At 41.5% G+C, this 24,158-nt stretch overlaps 1 protein-coding gene across 1 annotated transcript in view; it reads left to right on the top strand.

Moving 5' to 3' along the window:
- Positions 1 to 24,158, top strand: part of LOC145937004 (uncharacterized) — a 338,257-nt gene that overhangs the window by 127,449 nt on the left and 186,650 nt on the right. Inside the window, exons 9-10 of the mRNA XM_083039730.1 lie at positions 17,789 to 17,980; positions 18,068 to 18,113. Of these exons, the coding sequence (XP_082895856.1) occupies positions 17,789 to 17,916 (128 nt within the window). The 3' untranslated portion in view covers positions 17,917 to 17,980; positions 18,068 to 18,113. The remainder of the gene's footprint in view (positions 1 to 17,788; positions 17,981 to 18,067; positions 18,114 to 24,158) is intronic.

Here is a 24,158-nt window from a genome sequence, read left to right as displayed (position 1 = left end):
CCATTTCTCGAAGCGACAATATACATTTTCTCGGCGTTGCTCCTTTTTCGCTCTCTGCTTCATCCTGCGAAAAATACTGTTTTCCCGACGCATCCCAACTGGTTCCTGGAAAATGCATTTCTCTCCTTACCGTCCTTTTTTGCCGCCGGTTCGAGGAACCTGCGTTCTATTCGAAACTCGAACTATATCCACGCTGTCTGCGACTTAGGTAGAAAAATAAGTGGAAAAGCGAGAGAAAGAGAGAGAGAGAGAGAGAGACTTTCGCTAAAGGGGCCCGCGCGCGACAATCCTTTCAAATCCTTTTAAGTCCATTCTTCTAATTTTATGCTCGCCAGCGCGGATGCGTCTTTTACGAGTGTCTCGAGGCATTCGAGCCCCATCAAATCTACGGGGGTTATCTTTTTCGCCGGCACGTACTGTCACGCGGATTTATTTCCTCCATAAGTGAATTACAGAAAATATGTCGCACCCGTGCGTCATCGTCGTCGAGCTCTTTTCCGTCCCCAGTTTCCGCCATCATATACGAGCCCCATCGGATATCACGGAAGGAAACAGTTGTTCCGTTATTGTCTCTACCGAGCGTAATTGGGCGATTAAATTTTGTTACGTATAGCGAATTGCAGTATGTCTCATGCATTAATCTGTGGTATTATACGTGACTCTGTATTTTAACATTGATTTCGTGCGAGAACGTGCATTACATTTGATACCGCGTGATATATACTACTGCAATGTACATACGTAAAAGAATTGTTTGCAACAATTTACGATATGCCATCATAGCGGACTTTATTTCGCAGCAAATGCATCGTCGTAACAAGGTAACGCGGAAATGGATCGGTTACACATTCGTGCGTATCGTTTTTAGGAGGGGCCCTTGGTCGGAATTATTAAATATCGATATGCGTGCGCTATATCACGCGTAATTTCAACACGTAACGTCGTGTGTCGGTGTGTGTCAAATGTAATCGACTCGTGGCAAAATTCGGTTACGCACTCATCGTGCTGTACGTTTCGAAACAACAGTACGATTTAAGTGAAATTTAGCAAGTAATGCGAATGAAATTTTCATCCGCGCCCACGTCGAAACGCAGGCCGGCTCATAGCGTTTTAATAGCGGCTTGTTTTACACGTTCCCCTTTTCATACAACGTCGCGCGTAACATCGCGTCGGATTTTCCCGGCAAATGAAACCGTCATTAGTTTGCATCAAGGTGCGCTCTCACGCTTTCGCCGCAGAACTCAGCCTGGGGATTAGGCCGTCTTCATTGGATTTTCCGAGTTTTTCCAGCGGCCCGGTAAATCCTATCTTCTACCTAACGATGATTCGATATAGTGTCCGTCTCTCCTCAGCCGTGTGAGCTGGTCACAATCGGGTTACCATAATATTTTCGCGATTATCCCGAATTTCGTTCGCACAAGAATTCTCCTCGTGTAATTTCGGAACTCCGTGTGTTCTTATTCTCGAATAAGACTACGGCGACGTGTGATAACGAAGTTTGAAAAAGATGTCTAGCGCGCTTATTCGTCTAATATAAAATTCGTGGAAATTCGTAAAAGTCAAAGTTATTAAAATTACATTATACGAATTTAATTACATCTTAAATTTCATAATTTTAATTAAAGAAAAGATTGGATATAAAATAAGATTAATTTTAAATATATTTTTCTTAATTCGTAATTCGTTTTTATTATAAAAAAGTAATCGTATGCAACTAGAGAGATTATAGACGCAAAGATTAGACCGATTATCCGGAAAGGTTTTCACCCTTCTATTTACGAATTTTCTAATCCTGACCCTTTCCTAGTGGAAAAATCAATAGATGAGATGTACACGAGCGATACCGCAAATATGATAATGATTCCCGATAATGATTCAGGGTTGCGAACGACCCCGCGATGGTTTTAAACATTTTCACACGACGGCGCCGACGCCGACGCCGTTTTGAATTCCTCGAGGGATGATCGCGCTTTGATGAGGGTGAGAACGCCCCGGGGGTTAACTCGTATTTCACGTGAGGCTTGTTGTCGGGTGATAGGCATTAAAATGGCGAACGGCGCGCATCGATCAAAGCCCTGACAGATTTTAGATTGCTCTCGCGCGACGCGACGCGCCGTGCTTACGTCGTTTCGACGTTTTCGCGGCCACGCGAAACTTCATATCGCGGAGAAATTCACCACGGGTAGAGGAAGAGCGAGAGAGAGAGAAAGCGGCATGAACGCGTATGACGGATTGTTATGGGCTAGAGCGACTATTTAAATCGCGAATCATCCGGAATCGTTATGCACTCGTTCGCGATCCGCTAGATGAAACTGTCACGATGCGTTAAGCGGGTGCCGACGTGACGGACGCGAAAACACCGCGGCGAGCAGTTCTCCAGCAAAACTGCAGTTCCAAACAGCCGTAAAAATCACCTCGTTTTTGATTTTGTTCTCGACGACACGAACACGAACTGTCGGATAGTAGTTTGCCGTTCGCAAATGCTGATTGCAGACTGAATTTATTTTTAGCTTTGTAGCGACTAGAAATTTTATTGATATCAAGCATAGAGTTAAGTATTTAAAATTAACCGTGTTTTTTTTACTGTTTTATTATTTTATTACAATTTAATATACAATGCCGCTACAAAAATGTATATGATATACTATACTGTATTTATTGCAAAATAAATACAGATTGTTAAAGTGCAATAGCATATTTAAATGTGCATTTATAGCTGAAAAGAGAAATTAATCTTCTATCGTGATATTTTTTATATCGATAGCTTAGATTAGATCGCGATTACGATTACCTCGGTTAGCTCAAGTCATAGATTTAAAATAATCCGCGAATGTACACGAATAGAATTCAGCAGTAGCGACGGAAATACGCGGCTTCGACGTCCGAGCCGAGCCGATCCAACGATTTCGGTATTTGCTCCTTCCAGACGACCGGACGTTGTCAGGCTGGTTGAGGGGTTCGGATGGTATGCTATTATCATGCGTGACTATTGTCGGACAGCGAGAGAGTTACCTCAGTCCTTTGAGCGAGACCGATATGAGCATATTTGAACTCACGCACACGCGTCCGTTCCGCTCGACATCAACGAGCTCTGGCATTCGAGCTACGAGGTGTTTGAATTTAATCAACTCGCTCATGCGTTCGAGATGCGACCGTCGCGTGTGTGAACTCGCACTCAAAGCCCGATTAACATCAAATACCATTATGGCGGTTATTGGCCGCGTACTTGGGCTCCGTGAAGTAGAAAAGGAATAAGAACAAACGACACTTGAAACGTTGACAAGCAAACCACTATCGAATCATGGAGTCATTACGAGTTTTAAGTGTAAAGTTTCTCTTTACATTTACATTTTTTTCAAAATTGTCTGAAATTTCTTGTAATTGACATTTTTATCATATAATGAAGATGAAACATCTGTTCCTTCGTGCTAGCAAATCTCATGATCTTAGACTGAACTTTGGGGTTCGAATCGAATATAACTAATTAACATCCCTCTCGCACAGTCGAATCGCGTCGGCGGTTTAATTTTTCATTGCCAGACGCGGCGATCGCGGCGCGAATTAAAAGTCTCGCTTTCTGCCTCCCCTAAGGAAGTACGGCGCGCAGTGACAGATAAGCTTTTTCTATCTTTGGTCCATTGTAGAAGAGCTGTAGCGGAAACATTGACTGATCGGCGAGACACCCTTGGAATATATAATTACCAACCTCCCTCGGTCGGGATTGTCAACCTCCGTCGCTGTTCTTCTGCGACCCGCCATGCACGAGCTGCTGGTCGCTATCACACCCCACTAATAGGGGATGACTGTAGTGTGACGTCACCAAAACGAACGAGGAGAGAATGTGGCGGGGTGGGAAGGAGGGAGAGGAGCCGCGTGATTGATTGGCCCATTCAAATGCTTATGAACACTCGCTCGGAGGAGAGTCAGAAATTCGTTGGTAGCTGATTGCTCTCCGGCAACCTACACCGGCAGGACCGATCGGTCTTTTGATTGTCATACGCGAAGATAAATAAATTATTGTCCAAGGATGTCGATCCTAATCGAACGCGGTTAGCGGTCGACATACGTCATCTCAGTTTGGGCACAAAGAAGACGTTTAAGTCACTAAACAATCGTTGGAACGATAAATTATAGTCTCGTCTTGCAACGTCATGCATCTAAGAGATGGCAACGAGTATCATAATGATAACCTCGTCTGACTTATTCGATATATCATTTATTATTAAACATCCCGGATAACTCTAACTTTTTTCAATATGGTCACGAGAGAGAGAATATAGTAATCGTATATTTAATAACATTCTCCGGATACATTCTGGACACACATTTAAAAGTACACACATGCATACACTAATTTATCAGTAAATTGAAAGCAAAGAAATATTTAATGCTTCCATCGTTTGATCGGTTAACGCGATGTGCAGTATTAACGAAGATAAACACTGCTTATAAATAATTTCCGATCATTATAACGTTTTCTCTAATGGGCTTGCGTTCAATCGCATTTTCCTACAGTCTGATAGGCATCGTTTAAATTATTTTTAACGCTTTCCAGGCGCCTAGAGACACGTCGCAATCACTATTTGTAAAAAACGATGCGCAAAAATTTCGAACGATTATTTACACGGTCTCGCAATTGTACATCAACGTTGATCGACCGCGCAGCCCGTTGTTTTTTTTTCCGCGAGCACACGAAATGGTTTGATTAATTAATCCATCTCGCGGAATCGGAACGAGTCAGCGACACGCAACGAGTGCATGGAATTTTGGTTTTGAATGCATATTGGTAGCACCAAATGGCGAGAAAGGGGTGCGATGGCGGAGAGTTTGAAGCTTCCACGAGGGGAAATCAATATTTCGTGTCGACGGATTGACATGAAATATTTTCCGACATTAATGCTTATTACGTGCGGTTCGAATAGATCTAACCGGCCGCGGGAAATGGAAGAATCTCGTTCCCACTCGAATATTCGTGCGCCCGCTCTTTTTTGGAACCGAAGTTTTATCTCTCGCCCATTTATTTCATTCTCCTGACTTATATCCTTCCGATTTTAAATAGGATGATTGTGTATACAGGAAGAATTATATCAATCTTTTATAAAAATCTCAATGCGAGGAATTATTTTTTTTAATATCACATGACCGCATAATGCGACTTTCATATTTTTTAAAATGCATTTAAATGCAAAAATCACAATAAATTAATATATTGAATTTAAGAAATATTGATATTTTATTTTAATAATGTTATCACATATGGCAAAGTATTACAGAAATGTTTTTTTTTTTCAACGCTATTATATATATATATATATATATATATATATATGTGTGTGTAGTTTGAGCTCTCGGCTCCAAATTACTTCGGCGTTTCCACTTACTTAATCTTATCGTCGAGGAAATCTACCGTTGAGTTTCGCCGTTCGGCGATCGAGCAAATACGAGCACACCTTATCGATTTTCTGGACCCTGCAGCATCACGAGACCGGTAATCCATCTAATCCTTCAGACAGCGCGCGTTTCAGGAAAGGTTTTTTTTTTCCTCATCCTCTTCCGGACACTTCATAGACACGTGAGGTTTCCTCGTATAATTGTGTCGGCGGGAAAAATCGAACCGACGACAGCAAATATTCCCCTCTATATATGCCGTATATTTTTTTTTCTTCAGCTGCATAAAAAGATACGATTGGACATTAAGCGATTCTCGCGTCCAATGGACAATGGTCCGCGAACGATGGGCGAAGGATTCACGGGACCGTGAATGATCGAGGGCCGGGCACAACCCGCGAGCGTGTCCACGCTATTATTCCGAAATTTGGTTATGCGATTCGCCTCCCTCTTCCCCTTTATTAGGAGAGAAAGAGAGATCCCGTTATTTACTTCGGTAATCTCATATAACGGATCACGCGCTCCGCGTCTTACTTTCTTTCCGTCTCTCCGGGGGTTGATACGAATTTACTTAGAGGGCTGATTTTCCCGCCAGTAGTTTTCTGTCCTGGCTGACCGGTCATTTGTCCGGAGCCTTATCGCACCCCAGAGACTGACCGAAGGAATAGTGGCTTGTACCCGATGTCGGATGCATTTCCAAGCGCTTGTCCTTCCTTCGGATACCTTGGGGAGAACAACAAAGAACAAGGGACGAAAGAACCATGACGGTGACGACTTTAAACTTGACGTAAACGGATGTTCAACGCGTAATTTATGTTGATTTATATTGAAATCAATTTAGCGACTCAGAATGTTTCTTTTGTCAGTTTGACGTTCAGGTAGATCGAGACAACTCGTTTCTAAGTCGAAATGTAAACATTTATTTATCCGCTCTACTTCACATATAATTTTACACAAGTATTCGCGCAATTAATGTCATCTACGTAATATAATCTAGATTCCGCACAGAAGAAAAGTTTTTATTTATTTGTTTTATTTATCTGCCGCGAAATTCCGACGGACGTACCGACGACCGAGGGTTCTCGGATAGCATCCATAGTAAATAGGTGTTAATGCCGGCCATCTTCAACGGCGGGGTGCCCCTGCCTCGAAGTGTGCCCTGCGACGAGGTTGTAAAGGATGGCTATCAGGGCGGACAATGTATTAAGTACCAGAGGGACACCATTCACGAGGGATTACCTTAAACGCACAACCAGTTCCCATTGTCTAAACTGATGGCCCAATCTAACTCACGGCGCACTAACTGAATTCGCCGTGCCGGAGGAGTTATCTTGACCGATTGGATATCGGCGTTGTATTCGCGCGTACACGTCTCTCTTCTCGCGAGATCTCGAGATCTCGATGGCGCCAGACTTGGCAAACGAACCGAATTAATCACGTTCGGCAAATTGATCAAGAAGCGATTTTCTTATCATCTACTCGTCAAATTATTTACGGAGAATTAGTGTACACATTTAAAATTCAAGAAACCGTTATCGGAGATATTAATTATGAAATTCCAGCTCTTACACGCGTCATGCAATCTTGAAAAACATCGCTCGATCGTTAAACAATCACGCGCGCTTGATTGGATGGCCGTTTGTGCTTCGCGCAAACAGAATTCCTCCTTTGGTCCATTGGGTTCGAATTCGCCGGGTGAATCTAATCAAACATTTATGCTAAATCACGAAACAATCTGCATGGAATCAGCAAATAAAAGGGCCGGTAGCCCCATTTCGCCGCCGCTCTTAAAGCCCTTGCCTGGTCATTTGACTCTCCTATTTACTCGTCCTCGGATGGACAAAAAGTTGATGGACATTCCGCGCCGGACAAAAGGCTCCGAATTGGACCTGGAGCGAGAAGAGTGAGAAAGAAAGAAAGATAGAGAGAAGGAGAGAGCGCGGAACGGTGGAGAGAGCGAGCGGTATGTAAATTCTTAGGGTGGGTCAGACGAAAACGCTTGCTGGCTTTAGGGCGAGTTTGCATACGCCGAGCATTTGCGGCGATAACCACCTTCCGCCTAAGTTCTCCTGATTGCCGTCGTTTATTAAGATTAACTTTTCTCGGTGTAATCTCGGTTGTTGAAGCTCTCTCTCTCTCCTTATTCCCGGTGTTGTAGTATCTTCTTCGGTGATGCAGCCAGAGAGATCTTGTAGAGAGATCTACCGTTAAACTATAACGCGAATTATCGTAACGCTTTGTATACCGACGTTCAACAACGAGCGGCAACATTTTGCGTTAATGAAAAAATGATTATTCGCAGGGACGGCGGAGTTTTACGAGCGCGCGTGGAAATAATTATCGCGGCATATACGACGGTATAAAGTGTATTGCCGAATGAGCGGAAAAAGTGGGTCCGTGCGGTTCTATTCCGACGGCGGCTAGCATTAAGCGTTGTAAAAGGCTGTTGTAATGACTAGTTTTATGCGCACTTGCGTTACGCGGCGCTCCGAGCACTTCTTGCATCATTAACAGGTAATAAGAAAATTGTGCGCGAGTAACCGTACAGCCGGCGTGACCGGGAGTAACAATTAAGCTCTGACATTATTATTTCCCTCTCTTCTTTAGCGCGACACGCCAGAATGTGCATGCACACGCTGAATACGGGGGAGCTACGCGAGCATTAGCCGCTCGTTCCGTAAATTTGCACGTCTTGCGAAGCCTCTCTTCCGCGAGAGGCTTAAGATATTAGTTTTTCCTTCGATGATTACCTCGTACATGCATAGCAAGTATGTATATTGAATGCCGTTTAAATAATTTTCTTCTCGTGAATTTTGAAAGGTACATATGATCTTCATATAGAACTTTAAAGAGTAACAAGAAAATGAACGATGTGAGTTTCGCGAAAGTGGAGGTAAATACATTTCAATTACACAAGTTACTCCGCATTAAAAATTTATATTTTTCATTCCTGCTCTCGCCGCTAATTAGCATCGTACGTGTGTATATTTTGCCGCGATCAAATTTAATTACAGCCTCGAAGTTTGTTATGCACTCTTTCCACGAGAGGAAGCGATCGCCGCTCGACCCTCCTAATCTGGGAAGTCACCCCGTTATATAATACAACGGTTGATTACATCGGGCGTAGTCGCTCACACCCCCGCCGGCAGAAGTGGAGTCCGCGCGTCATTTATCAAACTCGATGCCACACCCGGCCACTCTCTCCTTCTCTCTCTCTCTCTCTCCCTCCCTCTTGTCTACATATCCGCGACATAAACGTGATTTTCGCGTCGCGATTGGTATTACCCGCCAGACTCGTCGACGAGGATCGATCTGCCAAACGATACACAACGTCGGGGGACGAGAGAGCGGATTCTTCCTCGAAACATCATCATTTTACTTCCGTACGATTCTCGCTCGTACTCTTGTCATGCTCGAGGAATTTGCACGCGCGATATGACAATCGATCTCCCTGCGCCGTGATACATCGCGAGACGGAGGAAATGGAGATTTCGTATGTGGATACACTCGTCTCGTCTCTTTATTTGTCTGAATTCCGCGAGGAAGGTGATATTCCTTTGATAATAAAGATATAGAATTAGAAAAAAATATATAAAAGAAAAAAAGATTATATTTATCCAAGAAAATTATCATGTAAATAGAAAATAGAGAAATAGATACAAATAATTTGTCGACAGAATTTTACATGCACTCGTCGGAATATATGAACAATCCTCGAGGATCAAGTCAAAGTCAAGTCATGACGCGGTTATTAATCACGAGGATAATAGCTGGACCTATACTAAAAGCGCTTATAAATGTTGCGATTCTTGATGTAAGTCCCCTTCCGATGATATCGTAACACAAATCCGACTAAGAATTCCCGAATACAAGTTTAATCACTCTCGCACACAGCCTGCTTCTCATCCAAATTAAATCCGGGGATGCAATATCGAAAGATATTAAAAATTATACCATATGCACTTTATATTTTGCGCGAGAGAAATTCGCGAAAAAATTTCTCCGAGAGCTAACACAGAGTAGATGTCTCTTCGGGTTTTTTTTTTTATTTGACAGAGCGCGTTTAATAGTCCGAATGGGAGCGGATTGAAAATTGCGCGGTAAAGCTTTAAAAAGTACGAAACCGATTATCGCGATTGCAGCGATTGCATTGTTCTCTAGCGGCTCACCGGAAATCTCTCTCTCTCCCTCTCTCTCAGAACACATGGGAGTTTTTGCCGAGGCCGAAGTTCGTAAGCGCATGAAACGACAGAGCGGTGCATCCGAATGCGTTTTAGCGCGGATCAAATGCATTACGCGTATTGCACGCGGAGACCGCAGGCATACACGGAGCTTATAGGCTGCATGCGGAAAGGATTACCGTTCGCCGGGGAAATTATTGGCGCAGCGTACCACGAAGAACCTAAACCGACCGCGACAGCGATTACCCCGCCGTCGTCGAAACGGTTTAAACTGTCATTACCTGTCGATCAAAGAAAGCGGCCCTTCCCCTTCCCTCTGCTTTTCCCTCTCGAATCGCGGATCGATGACCGCTCTCATACGTTAGATTTGCGGGCAACAATGGGCCGCGCGCGTAACGACCCCTTATCGGGGCTTAATAACGACTCTGGGCTGGGATTTCGGCTCCGCATGACGAAGTTTGGGAAATTACGCCGCTACGTTTGATTGCACTCCGCGTACGTAAACAGTACGTAAGCAGTGCCTGTATCTACCTTGCTACGCATGCAAATTACGATACGCGCACGAGTATCATCTTCTCACTCAGCTTCCTCTCTCGTAAAACCAAAAAATCTCTGTCGATTTTCGAACCAAAAAATATTTTAATTATCACATAGAATTTATTATTTCTAAATTTTATTATATGTTATATAATATTTCATTATTCTTACTCTTCTATTTTTCTGATCATTGTACTTTCAACAGTCTCTCTTATTTAGAATTTAATTATATTTTGCAAACAAAAGAGAAAAGAATATTGACTATTTGAAACATTGCAAATTTTGCGAAAATCGAAGATCACATTTGTTACAGATATTAAATGTACTGCTCTGTATCTTCCTTCTTTCCCATTTTGCTACGAATGATTTATCCCTTGGCTTCGCGACACAGTTTGCTAACGGTTAGAGGTCGTCCTTAAGGAAGTCAGGCACGGGGGAGGGGAGAAGCAGTCCGTCGTAAAAATTGGTGAGCTCTCAACAGGGAGGAACCTCAAATGCCCTCGGGGAGGTGCTAAAATCTGGGACATAAACACTGACCGCGACATAAAGTGAGTCCCGAAGTATCGAATCGCCGTTTCTTTCCTTTTTTCCCTTTCTTTCTCTCTGTTTCTTCCCCATTCCTTCGGCCGCATAAATCACCGCCACCTTCGTATTTATATTCATAGGCGCGTTGAGGAAGATTGAAGAGCCGCGGGACCGCTGGGAGTTGCTCGTAAAATCCGTTAGATTGTAAAATATTGTTGCGACGAACCGAAAGGCCGACCGACCGACCGACCAGCCGTCTTCCGGCGAATACGGAAGGTTACGAGAATTTCGTCATTATATCGGCAATCGCGTCGTCGGAGGCACATCCCCTCTCTTTCTCTCCAACATTGTGTATATATTAAATTACAGAGCCCCCTCGTAATAACTTAATGATTTATCGCGGCGTATGACTGCCAGCGAAATGTGAAAAGCAACAATTGCTCGTAACGACGACGTCTCGTATCGCATTAAGCCTCTATTCTCTCTTCTTGCTTAATCAACTTAGTTACATATGTGAAACTGCGACGTATCTAATAATCGGACAAATAATCGCTCGGTATACCGAGCTTTTCTCTCGTGAATTATAACGTGGGTAATAGTTGCCTTGGAAACGTGGCTATACATACGAGGTTTCTTTTACAATACATTTCTCAATGGTTAGCGACAATAACAAGGAAAAGATAATTGGCTGAAAGCTGTAAAGGCTGTTTGGCACGTCCTGCGGTTCACCGCTGCATCTCTCGTCGGTATAGGCCGTAAATATTTACCGCCGTCGTGCGGTAACGATATTTGACATACGATCTAGGAGGTCGATTACGGCGAAAAAGTGTCGTCCGCGGTCTTGCGTCACCGAAACTCGCCGTTTAGTATAATAACGTGTCTCGCGGTGCTTAGGGGGACGAGAGAGCGGGTGGTGTGACTCGCTCGTCGTTTAGCTCGAAACCGCAGACTCGTAAGTAACGCTCGTCGTCTGGCGGAAGTCTACGAGCGCAACATCGATGAGTAATGCGACGTGAACAGCTAGTTATTAATCACCCAAGTCGCGCCGATATATTTAACGGATGCGTCTTCCGACACGCGAGGATGCTGTTCGAATATCGATCGTGTCTTCCACTCTGTTTAAAGTAAACGTATGTTTGATCGCTCAATTATGCATCGTGATGAAACAATGATTTTTTTAGGTATTTTTTATCGTGACGATATTTACTTGGTAATTTTATTTTCGATCGATTTCTTCTTATTTTTACGATCAGTCATCTGTCATCAATCATCGAGACGAAGTCGCAAGAAATATTATGTAGAACGTTACGTTAAAATTAAATATAGAACCGTCTTCTATATTTACGATAAATTTCCCTTATTTAGAGACTTTTCCCTCACAATACCCCGAAGAGCGCTCTAAATTAGATATAGATTTCACGTCGATTGTGTAAGCGTTACTTGCCCGAGACGACGAGGCATCTTGTCGTAATTGTTGATTTTGAATTATGGATCGGTTTGCTAACCTTTCACATTCGCAAATATCGCATTAACTTGAGTACTGCCCCGAGGCATCGTGACTACCTTGATTAAGCGGTTTCCTGGCATTGTACCGCTCCGATACCTCCTCCGTATCATATAATCAGGTGGATGGTGTGTATGTACCTATATTAAGCGCGGTAGACGTTGCGCGAGAGATATCACATCGACGTTTACAGACATATATTAGACGTACGCAATTGGGACACGGGAGAGTGAGGAGAGACGTCAATCCATTAACCCTTCCCCTCCGTCAATTCTCTCTCCGTCTATCATCCCGCTAACAATGTTAATCACGTATCGAAATTAGCTTGCCCTCGCACGAACCGTTCCTCCTTGATGAACCAACATTGATGTTCTAGGATAAAGGAAAAGGCTACTCTAAATGCAACGGGCACGTGTTTAGTGAGCCTCTATATCGTCGCTCGAAAACCTTGAGATCGCACCCTGTGAGTGCCGACACGCTCGATCGTAATTAACGCAGTATGGCGCTTTATTTATACCGCGTATATATGCAACGTTACGTATCTCTCACGATATGTCTCCCCATCCCTCCTCTCGCTTATATAATATATACCGGGGTGTTCTCTCTCCGAGAGAGCGTAGACATCGGCACGTGTTACCAGGGAGGGTTCGATCCTCCCTACATCGTCCTCCTCCTGACGCCACCCGGCCTACCGTAAGGCAGTCGAGATGGTAGGGCTTGACAGTGACAGATGACCGCTGTCCAGAGTCCAATACGTATACCCATTGGACTGGTCGACAGTCCATAGCGGATCCTGGAAGCACCTACGTAACATTCCCCGGGTGTGTACTATGATGCGTGCGTACGCGTATGCACCACGTGCGTACTATAACGCTGGTAATTCGACGTCACAACGGCCGCGGATACACCGCAAAATGTCACGTACGTGTCTTTCGATGATCCAGGTCGCACCATTCATCGCGGCTGACATTTTAACCCCTCTTCTCTCCGCGTTCGCGCGAGAGAGCGCCAAATGTTAGCGTTCTTTATGAAACGCGACGAACTTCGACAGAGAAAGAGAGAGAAAGAGAACCATCGGCTCATCGCGGATCACGAGTCACGTTCCGTCGAATGGATCCAGGCTATTCATGATGTCCGATGGTATTTTGAAGGGCCCGCTATGGCATGGTTATAATACCCGTGGCTTAATGGATATTTCCCGGAAAAAGCGCGCTATGACGCGCGCACGTGTGAATTGAAATTCGTATGGCGAAACCATTTTCGTCCTTGATTAAATGTATTATCCCCGGTATTTCTCTCTCCGCTCCGCGCGCGCGCGCACGCGTAATGAAACACGGCATTCGGCGTAGCTTCGAAATTTCGATTTTCGTCGTATCCGCGGCTCCATTACGCACACGTGTGGCAGATATATTTTTTAGGTGACGACAGTAAAAAAGCATTACCCGCGAATAATAGGTACACGTATGCACTGTCACTGCTGTCATTGCTTTTTTTCTTGAATCGATTAACAAGGATATGCTTTCGATTTTTTAATGTTTCATCTTGAAAAATATTTTGCAAATAAATATGTTTGTGGAAAAATAGCGGAAAAAAACATTAAGCCACTGTCGGTTTTTATATATTTTTTCTTTCACGCGGATTGATTTTTGTAATTGTCTAACATAGATATGCCATTATCGCCATTAAAGAAAATGTCTGTCACATGTCGTATATAAAAAATATTCCTGAAAAAAATACAATAGATACTTATAGCTTACGATAAGTTTCCAGTCTATTATTTCCGCAGAGAAATAATTATGACAAAAATGGGAAAACTTCGTATCTGCCTAGAGAGGAGGACACTTTGTATACGTATATCGTTACCATTAGCGCGGGGAAAATACGGTCGATCGTTTGCACTCGTGTGTAAGTAGCCGCGATTACTCTGCCGGAAACAATCGCGACACTCCATTCCGCGCGGGGCTAATCAATCAAATCCAAGCCGGACGCGAAACTTTTCCACGGGGTATCAAGCCTGCGGATCCGGGCTTATCCTTCGTCCGTAGAATCGGCCCCTTCTGTCCGTGTGTATATCTGACGGGGATGATACCCGGACTCGAACTCGGAATTCCTCACGGCACTCAAGCGACCCTTGACTAATTACCGGGGGATGACTGGCATCTTCTCTCACTTATCTCTATAGCCTGCTCCCTTTCAATCGAATTACTTTTTCTAGGTATTTACTAGCGCGGCGCCCCAATTTTTTGGCTAATTGACTAGCCGTGACTGCTACGGGAGGTGGACAGGATCGAGACGAAGTGCAACGGTACATTTGTCTTGTCACCTCAGACAGATTGAATTCGTAGATTCTCTTCGAGAAGTAACCGCTAGACACTCAATCCTGCCGTTAACTTTTTCTTCGGAGTAATCGCGAATAATTCGTCGAAAGAACGTCGGAGGAAAAACAGTCAGTTTATATATATGTATATGAAACTTTTCGCGTCTTAATATATCTCTGTTTCAGTCCTAGCTATTTAATTACAATGTCACAAAAATTTGCATCAGTCCTTCTTTATAGTGTCCTCTCTCGCGCAGCTGCGGATAGCGAAATGTATTTTACGATCCGCGTGTTAGCGATTCCCGTTGTAAAGTGCCTTTTTATGCCGACTGCCGAAATTGCCCTAACCGCAGATCTTGTTCGCAGCCAGCCAGGGCGCGCGTTCCTCTCTGCCGCCTTTATCCTTCGAGGACTTTCAATTTAGCGTTTTACGATTGTTGATAATAAGGGTGAGGAGGACCCAGGTGGTGAGTTTCGCAGCCGCATGCTTCGCCGGGCATCCCCGTAACGACGACCTCGCGCGACGCGCGGCATCGAAGGGCCTTTTGTAAACAGCCCTAATGCCCGGTTACGACTTCGGTGCGCCTCGTCGGTACGCGCGGCCGCTTCTTTATGATATTGCTGGATTAGACTGAAATATTTCACACTTGGAGATATCTTCCGTGCTTACGTTTTATGACAATACTCGCCCGTCTTCCTTCCTTCCTTCCTTCCTTCCTTCCTTCCTTCCTACTCGCGAACTGTCGTAAACGTACTAACTAGATGCGCTCTCGTCTCGCGAGATTCTGTCTACCGAGATAGCACTTCGGCTCTTCGGCTAATCTCCATTTGCAATTACATCTCCATTTGATGGAATTACCGCGGGAGTTTCGGCGCTCGCGTTTTCTCGCATATAATTTTATTATGCTATTGTTCCGTGCAATTTTATCTTTTTAAATTTAGAACAATAGTTAATTATTGGAAAAGTTCTCTTAATGACGTACTTTTTTGAACGAGAACATGCAACACTCGTATCATGCATTTACGGGCTAATTTATTTTGATTTATTATTTTACTATTTATTTATGTTATCTTATTATTTATACATTTGTCGTATAACGTGTTAATACGTCGATATTTCTAATTTATATAATCTTGCTTAGAGAAATGGAACGTGTCAACATATCTGCTACTTTGAAGCGCGATAATAAGCAGACGAATCGCGTTTGATTGCCAGCGGAAACCGAGGCGTGCGATAGTGATATGAATAATTGCGGTGACAACGAGGATAAATAATACATCGACCGACGTTATCTGTCGGCGATGAGTTACGGCTGCGCGAAACTTAGCCGCGAGCGAAGCAGCAAGTTGATGCTTCAAGGGGTAGATCTTAATCTTCTGTTGGAACTGTGAAATGAGGGATCGTCTCGAGGTGACGAGGTCGGATTCCGACGAAAATCATCCGTTAGCCTTCCAATCTGATCTTGTCGCGTATGTAATAAAGCGGAAAAGGGGACGCTCGGCTCACCTATTGATTAATCTTCTCGTGATAATTTTTGAAGAACAAATATGAATGATACTGTAACAAAAATATTTTTTACAATTATATCTGTGCGTTCGGGTATTATTATATTTTGTTGAAAGAGAAAATAAGAATTGTGACAGCTGTCAAAACAATCTCGTTAAAATTTGATACGTCTCGTCTTGCACATAGTGCCATACGTTGTATTTTTTTTCTCCATGTTCGACCTAAGCGGCATAAAAATGACGTAATTTGATTGTCAAGCACTAGCCTCTTAGGGATGAAAATACGGTTTCGACGCGACCGGTTCTCGTCGAACATCTATACGAGTGTTTTCGGGGTAGGATTTGAAAAATGCCGAATCCAATTTCCCTGATGATGTCCCCCAGGGAGCGAGGGGCCGCCCTCGCTGCCAGTCCTCGACCCGATGCGTTTTCGTCGCTTTCGCGCACCACCCTCATCCCCGCCGCAGTCAGCTGCTGAAAACAAATAGGGTAAGAGATAACTCGTTTCCATGACCGCTACGGCGATCGAGCTTTCTTACGTCTACCCTCTAAATTTAGAAAATTAACAGCTTGTCTGTGAAAGGGAGAGATCGAGTTACAAGTCTTTCGATGCAAGAAGCTCGTATTTCCGTCGTGAAAGGCTCGTCGGCTACAAATAGCTGTCGAATGTAACAAACGGTTACACAAAACGCAATGCTTTATTCCTAACCAGACACCGCAGTTTCTCTTGTAAAACACGTGTTTTGGGCGGAGTGCTTATACATATATTCACTAGCGGATTTAAACGAACTAGAACAATACAAGCGCGCGCGCGTGCCATTCTTCGATTTTATGTTAAAAAAAATAATATTAAAAAAAAAATAAAGTTTGTTAAACTCGATTAAAATATTTGTTCACAGAAATTAGCTGATTAGAGCATTAATTTGCTAATTAAATTTAAAAATAATATGTTAAAATAGTAATGTTATAAATAATATGTTATAATATTTTATTCTGGATTAATATTTTTTGACAGAAATCAGCTGATAACTGTCAAAAATATTAATTGAGTTTAAAGTATTATAACATATTATTTGAAACATATTATTATTTTAATTTTTATAATATATTATTATTTTAAAAATTAATTAGCAAATTAACGCTTTAATCAGCTGATTTCTGTCAAAAAATATTAATAAAATTTGCTAATTAAATATTCTAGCTTACCTATTTATATTTATATTGTGTATGTTATAATTTGCCAATTAAATTTTAAAATAATATGGTAAAAGTTATAAAATAGTAATATGTTGTAAATAATATGTTATAATACCTTATATTCTCGATTAATATTTTTTTCTTTCTAAAGCTATATCTTTTCGAACGAATCTCCTTCGAGTTTTAATTAATTATTATTAAGTGTCATGTATATAGTATCGCGCGCGCGCTATTACAATAGAATGAAGTTGCCGATGTTTGTAGCCGCGGCCATTACCGAAACGCCGCGAGTATCAGACAGTTCGAGCTGCGTCCCGCTGTGATTAATTAGTAAGCATAATCGTTAGAAACGATTTCTAACCTTTGTATTGTAATATTTATCAATTGCATATCATAATTTCAACGTTAGTATGTAGTCGTAATTGTTGGAAACGCATATTTCGCGAAAAATTGGATGCAAAATGTCTTGCCAACATAACCCAACTTAATCTGTTTTCGCGCGCACGAATGTGTTGCGATCCGTGGATAGATATATCTATCGTTAATTCTAGCTTACATATTTATATTGTGTATGTTATAATGCGAAATAATAAGATTATTCTAATATATGTATGTGTATTTTATTTGTTACAGATAGCAGTGCGATTCACGCATCGTGTCGCGAGCGCCGTATAAAGTTTCGGGAGTGCCGTGTAAAGTATCGGGCGATCGTAATTATTTGTGTTTTCGCGAGTATCGTGAGTGTTACGAAGGAGCAATGACGGTCAACCAAGAGAGGAGGAGGAGGCCCGGGGAGGCATCGGGCGACATCGGGGCAACTACGAGGTATGCAAAATAAAACATTTCTAAATTGCATTGTTTATGAGATACACACATATGCATATATACATAATTTGAATATTTTGTTTTCAGATCAACGTGCTGTGTACTACAACTTCGCTATTGTATCGATGTATCGGTGAGCGAAAAATGATTTATTTTATAATATTTCTATAGCGATAATATCGAGGTATATAATATGTTGAAAATATTAAGATAGTAACATGTTCAAAATAATATGTTATAATATCTTATCCGCGATTAATATTTTTTGACAAAAATCAACTGAATTGTCAAAAATATTCAAATCGAATTTAAAATATTATAACATTTCTTTCCAAAAAAGACATTCGATCTTCACCGAATATATAGATAAATGTATGTGTATATATCTCTTGTGTGCAGACAGAATATCATCCAATATAATCACAGTCATTCTAGTCTCATTAATTTAATTAATTTAATAGTAAAATTGTGATTTGAAATGCATGTGATACACATGGCACGATTTATCAGTGGCATGTCGAATTTTCTAATCTTAAATTAAATAATCCACGTGAATAATTATTATCCAGCGACGACCAATAATTAAAATCGCTCGATTCTCGATCTAATCGAAAAGTCGAGATTCATTGATCTCGCGTTTCTTATTCTTGGCGTTTCGGATTTTATTCTCGCATTTTTTTATTTCTATTCTTTTTGCATCCTTTTCTCGTGTTATCTCTAATTCTTTAAAAGACACGCTCGAGCGAGCACCATTTAGGTCCGTATTTATAGTCATTTTCAAATCTCAAGAGCGTATTAGGTTAAATACTCAGATTTTGTCTTGAGATGCAGACGGTACAATAGTTACATTTTGATTAAAATTAACTGAAATATTAACTGAAATTTTCTCTTGAGTATCTCTATTGAATCGAGATTACAAACGAAATCAAATTTTGATTTTAAAAATTCATCTATTAAATCATATCATGTCTCAAGTCTGAGATGAGATTTGAGAAACGACTATAAATACGGACCTTAATTCAGTTACTCACACAAATTTATTTCATACATTTTAGTTACTCACACATGCGATTGTAAACGTCGGTGTATTGGCGTTTCGAATTTTCTATTCGCGTTTTTTTTTTTTTGTATTCTCTTCGCGTCCTTGTCGCGTTATCTCTAAATCTTTAAAAGGCAAGCTCGAGCTCGAGCTCGAGCCTCGGTACGCCGATAGAAAAAGAAAACATGTGCCTATCCTTTTTTGACCACTTTCAGTTGTTTAGTGTCGCACATGACCGAATAAGGTATCTCGTTACACGTCCACCTGTCATCGAGTTTCTTATCGCAGTGATTTATGTGTCTTCATTTTGTTACACACACAAATGTATTTCATTCATTTAATTCACACACGCGTTTTTAATGTCGATGTAGTTTCGAGCATTGACGCGTTCAAGAATTTCTTCTTATATCTTTTTCTTCTCTCTGCATCTTTCTTTGTCTTTAGTTTTTTAAAAGGCATAGTGTCGAGAAAGCAGTCGTTCGGCTTTAAAACTCGGTACACAGATAATTGAAATAAGATATATTGATTTTTTTTTTTACAACTTTGTTTAGGTGTCGCACATCATTGATTAAGATGTGAAATTGTTTAGCTACTACATGCCTATCTGTTGAGTTTCTTACCGCGAGTACGTGTGATTTTTGTCTTAATTTAATTACTTACATTTTATTTCACACATTTTAGTTATACACGCGATTATAAATGTTCGGAACTATACCGATTATTAAAATAATTTGTTTACGAACGTAGGAAATAAATGTGTACCCTATACATCATTTGTCTTTTTTAAATTCTCAACAATAAAAAAATTGACTGAATAATTTAATTGACATATATTAATATTAACTATTGATGATATTTACTTGTTTGTGTCTGTGAAACATCTTGTGTGTATTTTTTAAAACAATATTAGTTTAAAGACTTTAAATATTTATATCCATATAAGCAACTCGTAAATGATGTTGCACAATACCTGAAATATAATACTTGCATATGTTTCTCTGAAGCACTGTATGCAAATAAGTGCATAATACGAAAATCATTATTGAATATCATAAATATTGTAGCACAACGTCAATCGCGCCGATTTAATTAATTGAATGATAAATATGATGTCGCAAGTGCGATCCGTTTAACTGTTAATGAACGCGTTAATGAACACGTTACATACTATTTATGCATTTTCAAAGAATAAAAATAATTTTGTCACTTGCCAATCTGTATATGACGCGCAAAGTTGCGATTATTTCTCAGAGTGATTTTGATTATTCTATTGAAATATAGGTAACGCGGTAATTGCATAAAATTTACAACGCATATTTTATTAACTACGCATTCCATTCGTAGCGTAACATTCGTTTTTAACATCACAACTTGTCATATTGTATAAAATTTAATCGACAAATAATTATATGAATATTAAAATTGCTATTTGGAAAGAATTTCGATTTTTTAATGAATCTCGATATTTCTATTTGATCGAAACTCGAGCGACTTTGATTATTGATCATCGCCGGATGATTATCTGCTTGGATTATTTAAAACAAAAAATTTGATATGCCATCATAAACCGTGAGATGCAGATCACAATGCATCTTCCAAACCACAATTTTTCTATTAAATTATAAAAATAAAACAACTGTGAACTGTGATTATTGGATGATACTCGTTTTATTTGCATACGAGAGTTGTAATAATTATTACCGGACATCCTGTACATACATATAATTTATGCGATACATTATTAATAAAATTAAATAGGGAGATACTCAATTTGCGTATCTCTATTAATTATTTCGTAGTATTCGCAATGTAGTATCAGAAGACATTTATATTCCGTGACTCACAGTAGCCGCGCAATCAAGCAGCGGAATGTTGATAACTAATGCACGTTACAAATCGACTCTTGCTGATCAGTCGGTCACGAAAGGGACTGTGACACGACATCACGGCTTCGACATTGTGATACCTTGCCATTATACGTACATACAACATACACACATTGCCACGATCAGCTACGCCCGTATAATTACGTGTAAGCGGTCTGACTCGCGCGCACGACTCTCATCGTGCTACGATATATAATCGTAAGGTCGCAAAATTATATCAACAATCCACCTGCACGTATCTTTCGAAATCGCGTAGCAGCGCGTGCATTGCAGCGAAACGCTGAATTAATACCGCGGCTGTTATCGGGTTCCAGATCTGCTCGCGAGTAAAGAACTTCACCGAGCGTGAAAGTCAGTCATTATCGCGGCGATTGAAATATTCCATGGACACGTTCCTTCTTCGTCGCGATTGAACAAACGTTATAAACGCTCGACTCTCGTATATTTGCGTGTAAGTGTGCGAAACTTAGGACATTGTTACAATGCGGATTAATTAACGAAAACACGTTTAACGAGGGACAGTTCCCGTCGTCATCGGCCTTCTGCAGTTATGCGCGATCGTTTGGTAGTCGCGCTAATTAAGACTCGCGCCGTAATATCTCGGGACGCGCTCCGTTTCGCTATTTCGTCGGTTTAAAGCTCGCCCCGAACTTATGCGAGCTTGCGGGTCCGGGGAGGAATCCAGTAGCGTTTCTCCTTGCTCTTCGAAATGGGCTCGTTTCGGCAGCGAACTGCGCAAGATATATCGCAGCACATCCTACCCGCAGGAATAATCCTTGCGGCATTCGCAGGAATTGCGTGACATTAAACTCCGTCCGTGAACTTAGCTCAGGGCCCAGGAGACGAACAATGAGGTGACAAATATCTTAGTCCATCGCAGCAACCCCTGCGGCGACTGTTTCGTTTACTTAAGCCGGACATTGGTAACTTCCATGGTAATTTAGGGTCCAGAGAGAGATATACCGACGATGAAATATTTGAACCGTGAACTTAATTAATATGAGACTATTAGAATCGCTATGTAGAATAGAACTCTCGATTAAGTTTTATTCTTTTCACTATGTAAATCGCAGTTTTTTTATTCTCAATTTTATCTATAATATTATATATTTTTCTCGATTTTCTTATTCGATATAGCTTTAAATTATGTTTTAATAATATATAAATTAATTTTTGAAAAATAATATTTTTATGCATATTTTAAAAGACAGCATCAAAAACAATTTAATTTTACTGTTATTTATTTTTCTCGATTTTGCTGTTTCGATATTTTTAAACTGTATTATTTTTAATATAAAAAATACATTTATGATTATAATTTAAAATGGATAATTGCATACGTGTTTTCGAACGATTTTCTATGGTGCTGCGTCTAGCTTGAAATATATTTTATCTCCGTTTAACTTGTTTTTTATCAGCGTATAACCATAGTTTGGAAAACAGCGCGTTTCCTTGATACTTCTTGATCGACAACATCGGCGTATCGTCTCTGAACACTATCTCGACACGTGTCGAAGACGTGACTGGAGCCGACAATCGCCATAGAAACGACGACGTCGCATAGTCGACGAAAGACAAAGAGATGCGCTGGCGATGGCGTGACAAGGGCCCGGCGACGTTCATAAATAGCAATATCTGTCGGTTATCGAGGAGAGGCGCGGTTCGGTAACGAGCCATCAGCGAGCCAGAGCCACATGGGTCCCCGATAATCCCGGGAAAAGGGGTTACCGAATACTCCTCGCTCCCTGCAGAATGATTTGCGAAAATTTGAATCCCGCCGCCATTCTGGCTTCCACTCTTCGATTGGAGAGAAGAGACTCGTTCTCTCGGGTTCCCTGTCGGTCTCCCTGCCTGCTTCCATTTATCCGGCCATTTTCCGTCTTTCGTTCCGACGTGACAGCCGAAATCCACCCCGCGCGTCTCCTCGCCCTCCGTCTATCTCTTTATACCGAGGCCTCCTCTTCCCCGTTCTAATGATTTTCAGAAGACGATGTCTTCAGTCGTCGTGCACCGCGACTTAAGCCGTAAGAGCGACACGATGTTAATTAGAACGGCGTCTCGAGGCGCTTCGCACGATCCCGCGGGAGAAGAGACTTAGTGACTTGACTTGATTTCGAGGTTTTGGGCTAGGTTTGAATTAGGGGTGGCTGTGTGCCTGCTCGCGCCGGTAATGCGAGAGGCGCCGTAAGGCCAGAGACAACCGTCGCCGCCAAATCCCGTAGGAAGTTAGCGTGGATTACAGGGCGCATCCATCACTCGTTTCTTTCGTCCTCTGATGGTGGCAAGTCCAAGTCGCGCGGAATATTATTGTCCGTAATGCGCGTGACGCGGCGCTTGCAGCTCCTTCCTGAACCCCGCTGTTCTTCACGCTTTGCTTAGAAGATCGTTACCTTAATGCGAGATACTAATGTATTTTATCGCAGCAATTTTGGAAACATTAGGAGCAGAATATTCACCAAAACTGTACTAACGAGCGATTAACGCAGTTTACCATGTAATTACAGTTTGCAATTGCAGTTAATATTCAATTGTGTAATTGTTATATTGCGATAAAGATTATATAATGATCATTTTATTTTTTTAAAAACGTGATTAGCAACAGATGTTACGATTAATATTTTTTAAAGTTCTTCTAGATATATCTGCGTCCCATTTAAATGAAAAATAGAAGCTAATATAATTTTAGAGATTTCCAGAATATAAGCAATATTTTTTACGTACACACAGTTTTAGTAGACAATATTCTATGCTTAAGAATTTAATTAAAACCGTTTTATACGCGAACCTCGTCCACGAAGATACGTAAGAGAGAATGCGAGGATTAAAATCATAGCCGAGCTCTTGGGCGCTGTTGAGTAGACTGCAATAAACTGGATATCATATCTAGACATTGCCTGAAAGTTTAAGAAAGTGTCGGAACTTTTCCCGGGATATTGCCCGGAACCTTTCGAGATTTTAGAATTTCACCAAGTTTCGGCGACCGAGCGTGAAGTAACGACTTTCTCGAAGGAATAATATTGTCCACGGCTCGCTTTCTGGCTCGAAAGACAGCGGGGAGCCGATCGAAAAGCTCCGCGTACAAATGCGAGAGCTTTGATCTTCTCTCGTATTGCTCGACGGAGATTCACGCCCTGCCTTGTCGAAACGATGCTCGGCTAATTGTTTCGTTCTGAAACTACGGTGGCATTGTGCGACGACGACTGATGTCGTCGACCCGTCTACGCACACGGTATGTAAGGCTTGATCTCCTTTT

The sequence above is a fragment of the Prenolepis imparis genome, unplaced genomic scaffold (genome assembly GCF_030444845.1).
Source record: "Prenolepis imparis isolate NDT839.2.m4 unplaced genomic scaffold, iyPreImpa1.0 SCAF_6, whole genome shotgun sequence".
Lineage (NCBI taxonomy): Eukaryota > Metazoa > Arthropoda > Insecta > Hymenoptera > Formicidae > Prenolepis > Prenolepis imparis.
This window is presented reverse-complemented; position numbering and strand designations above follow the sequence as displayed.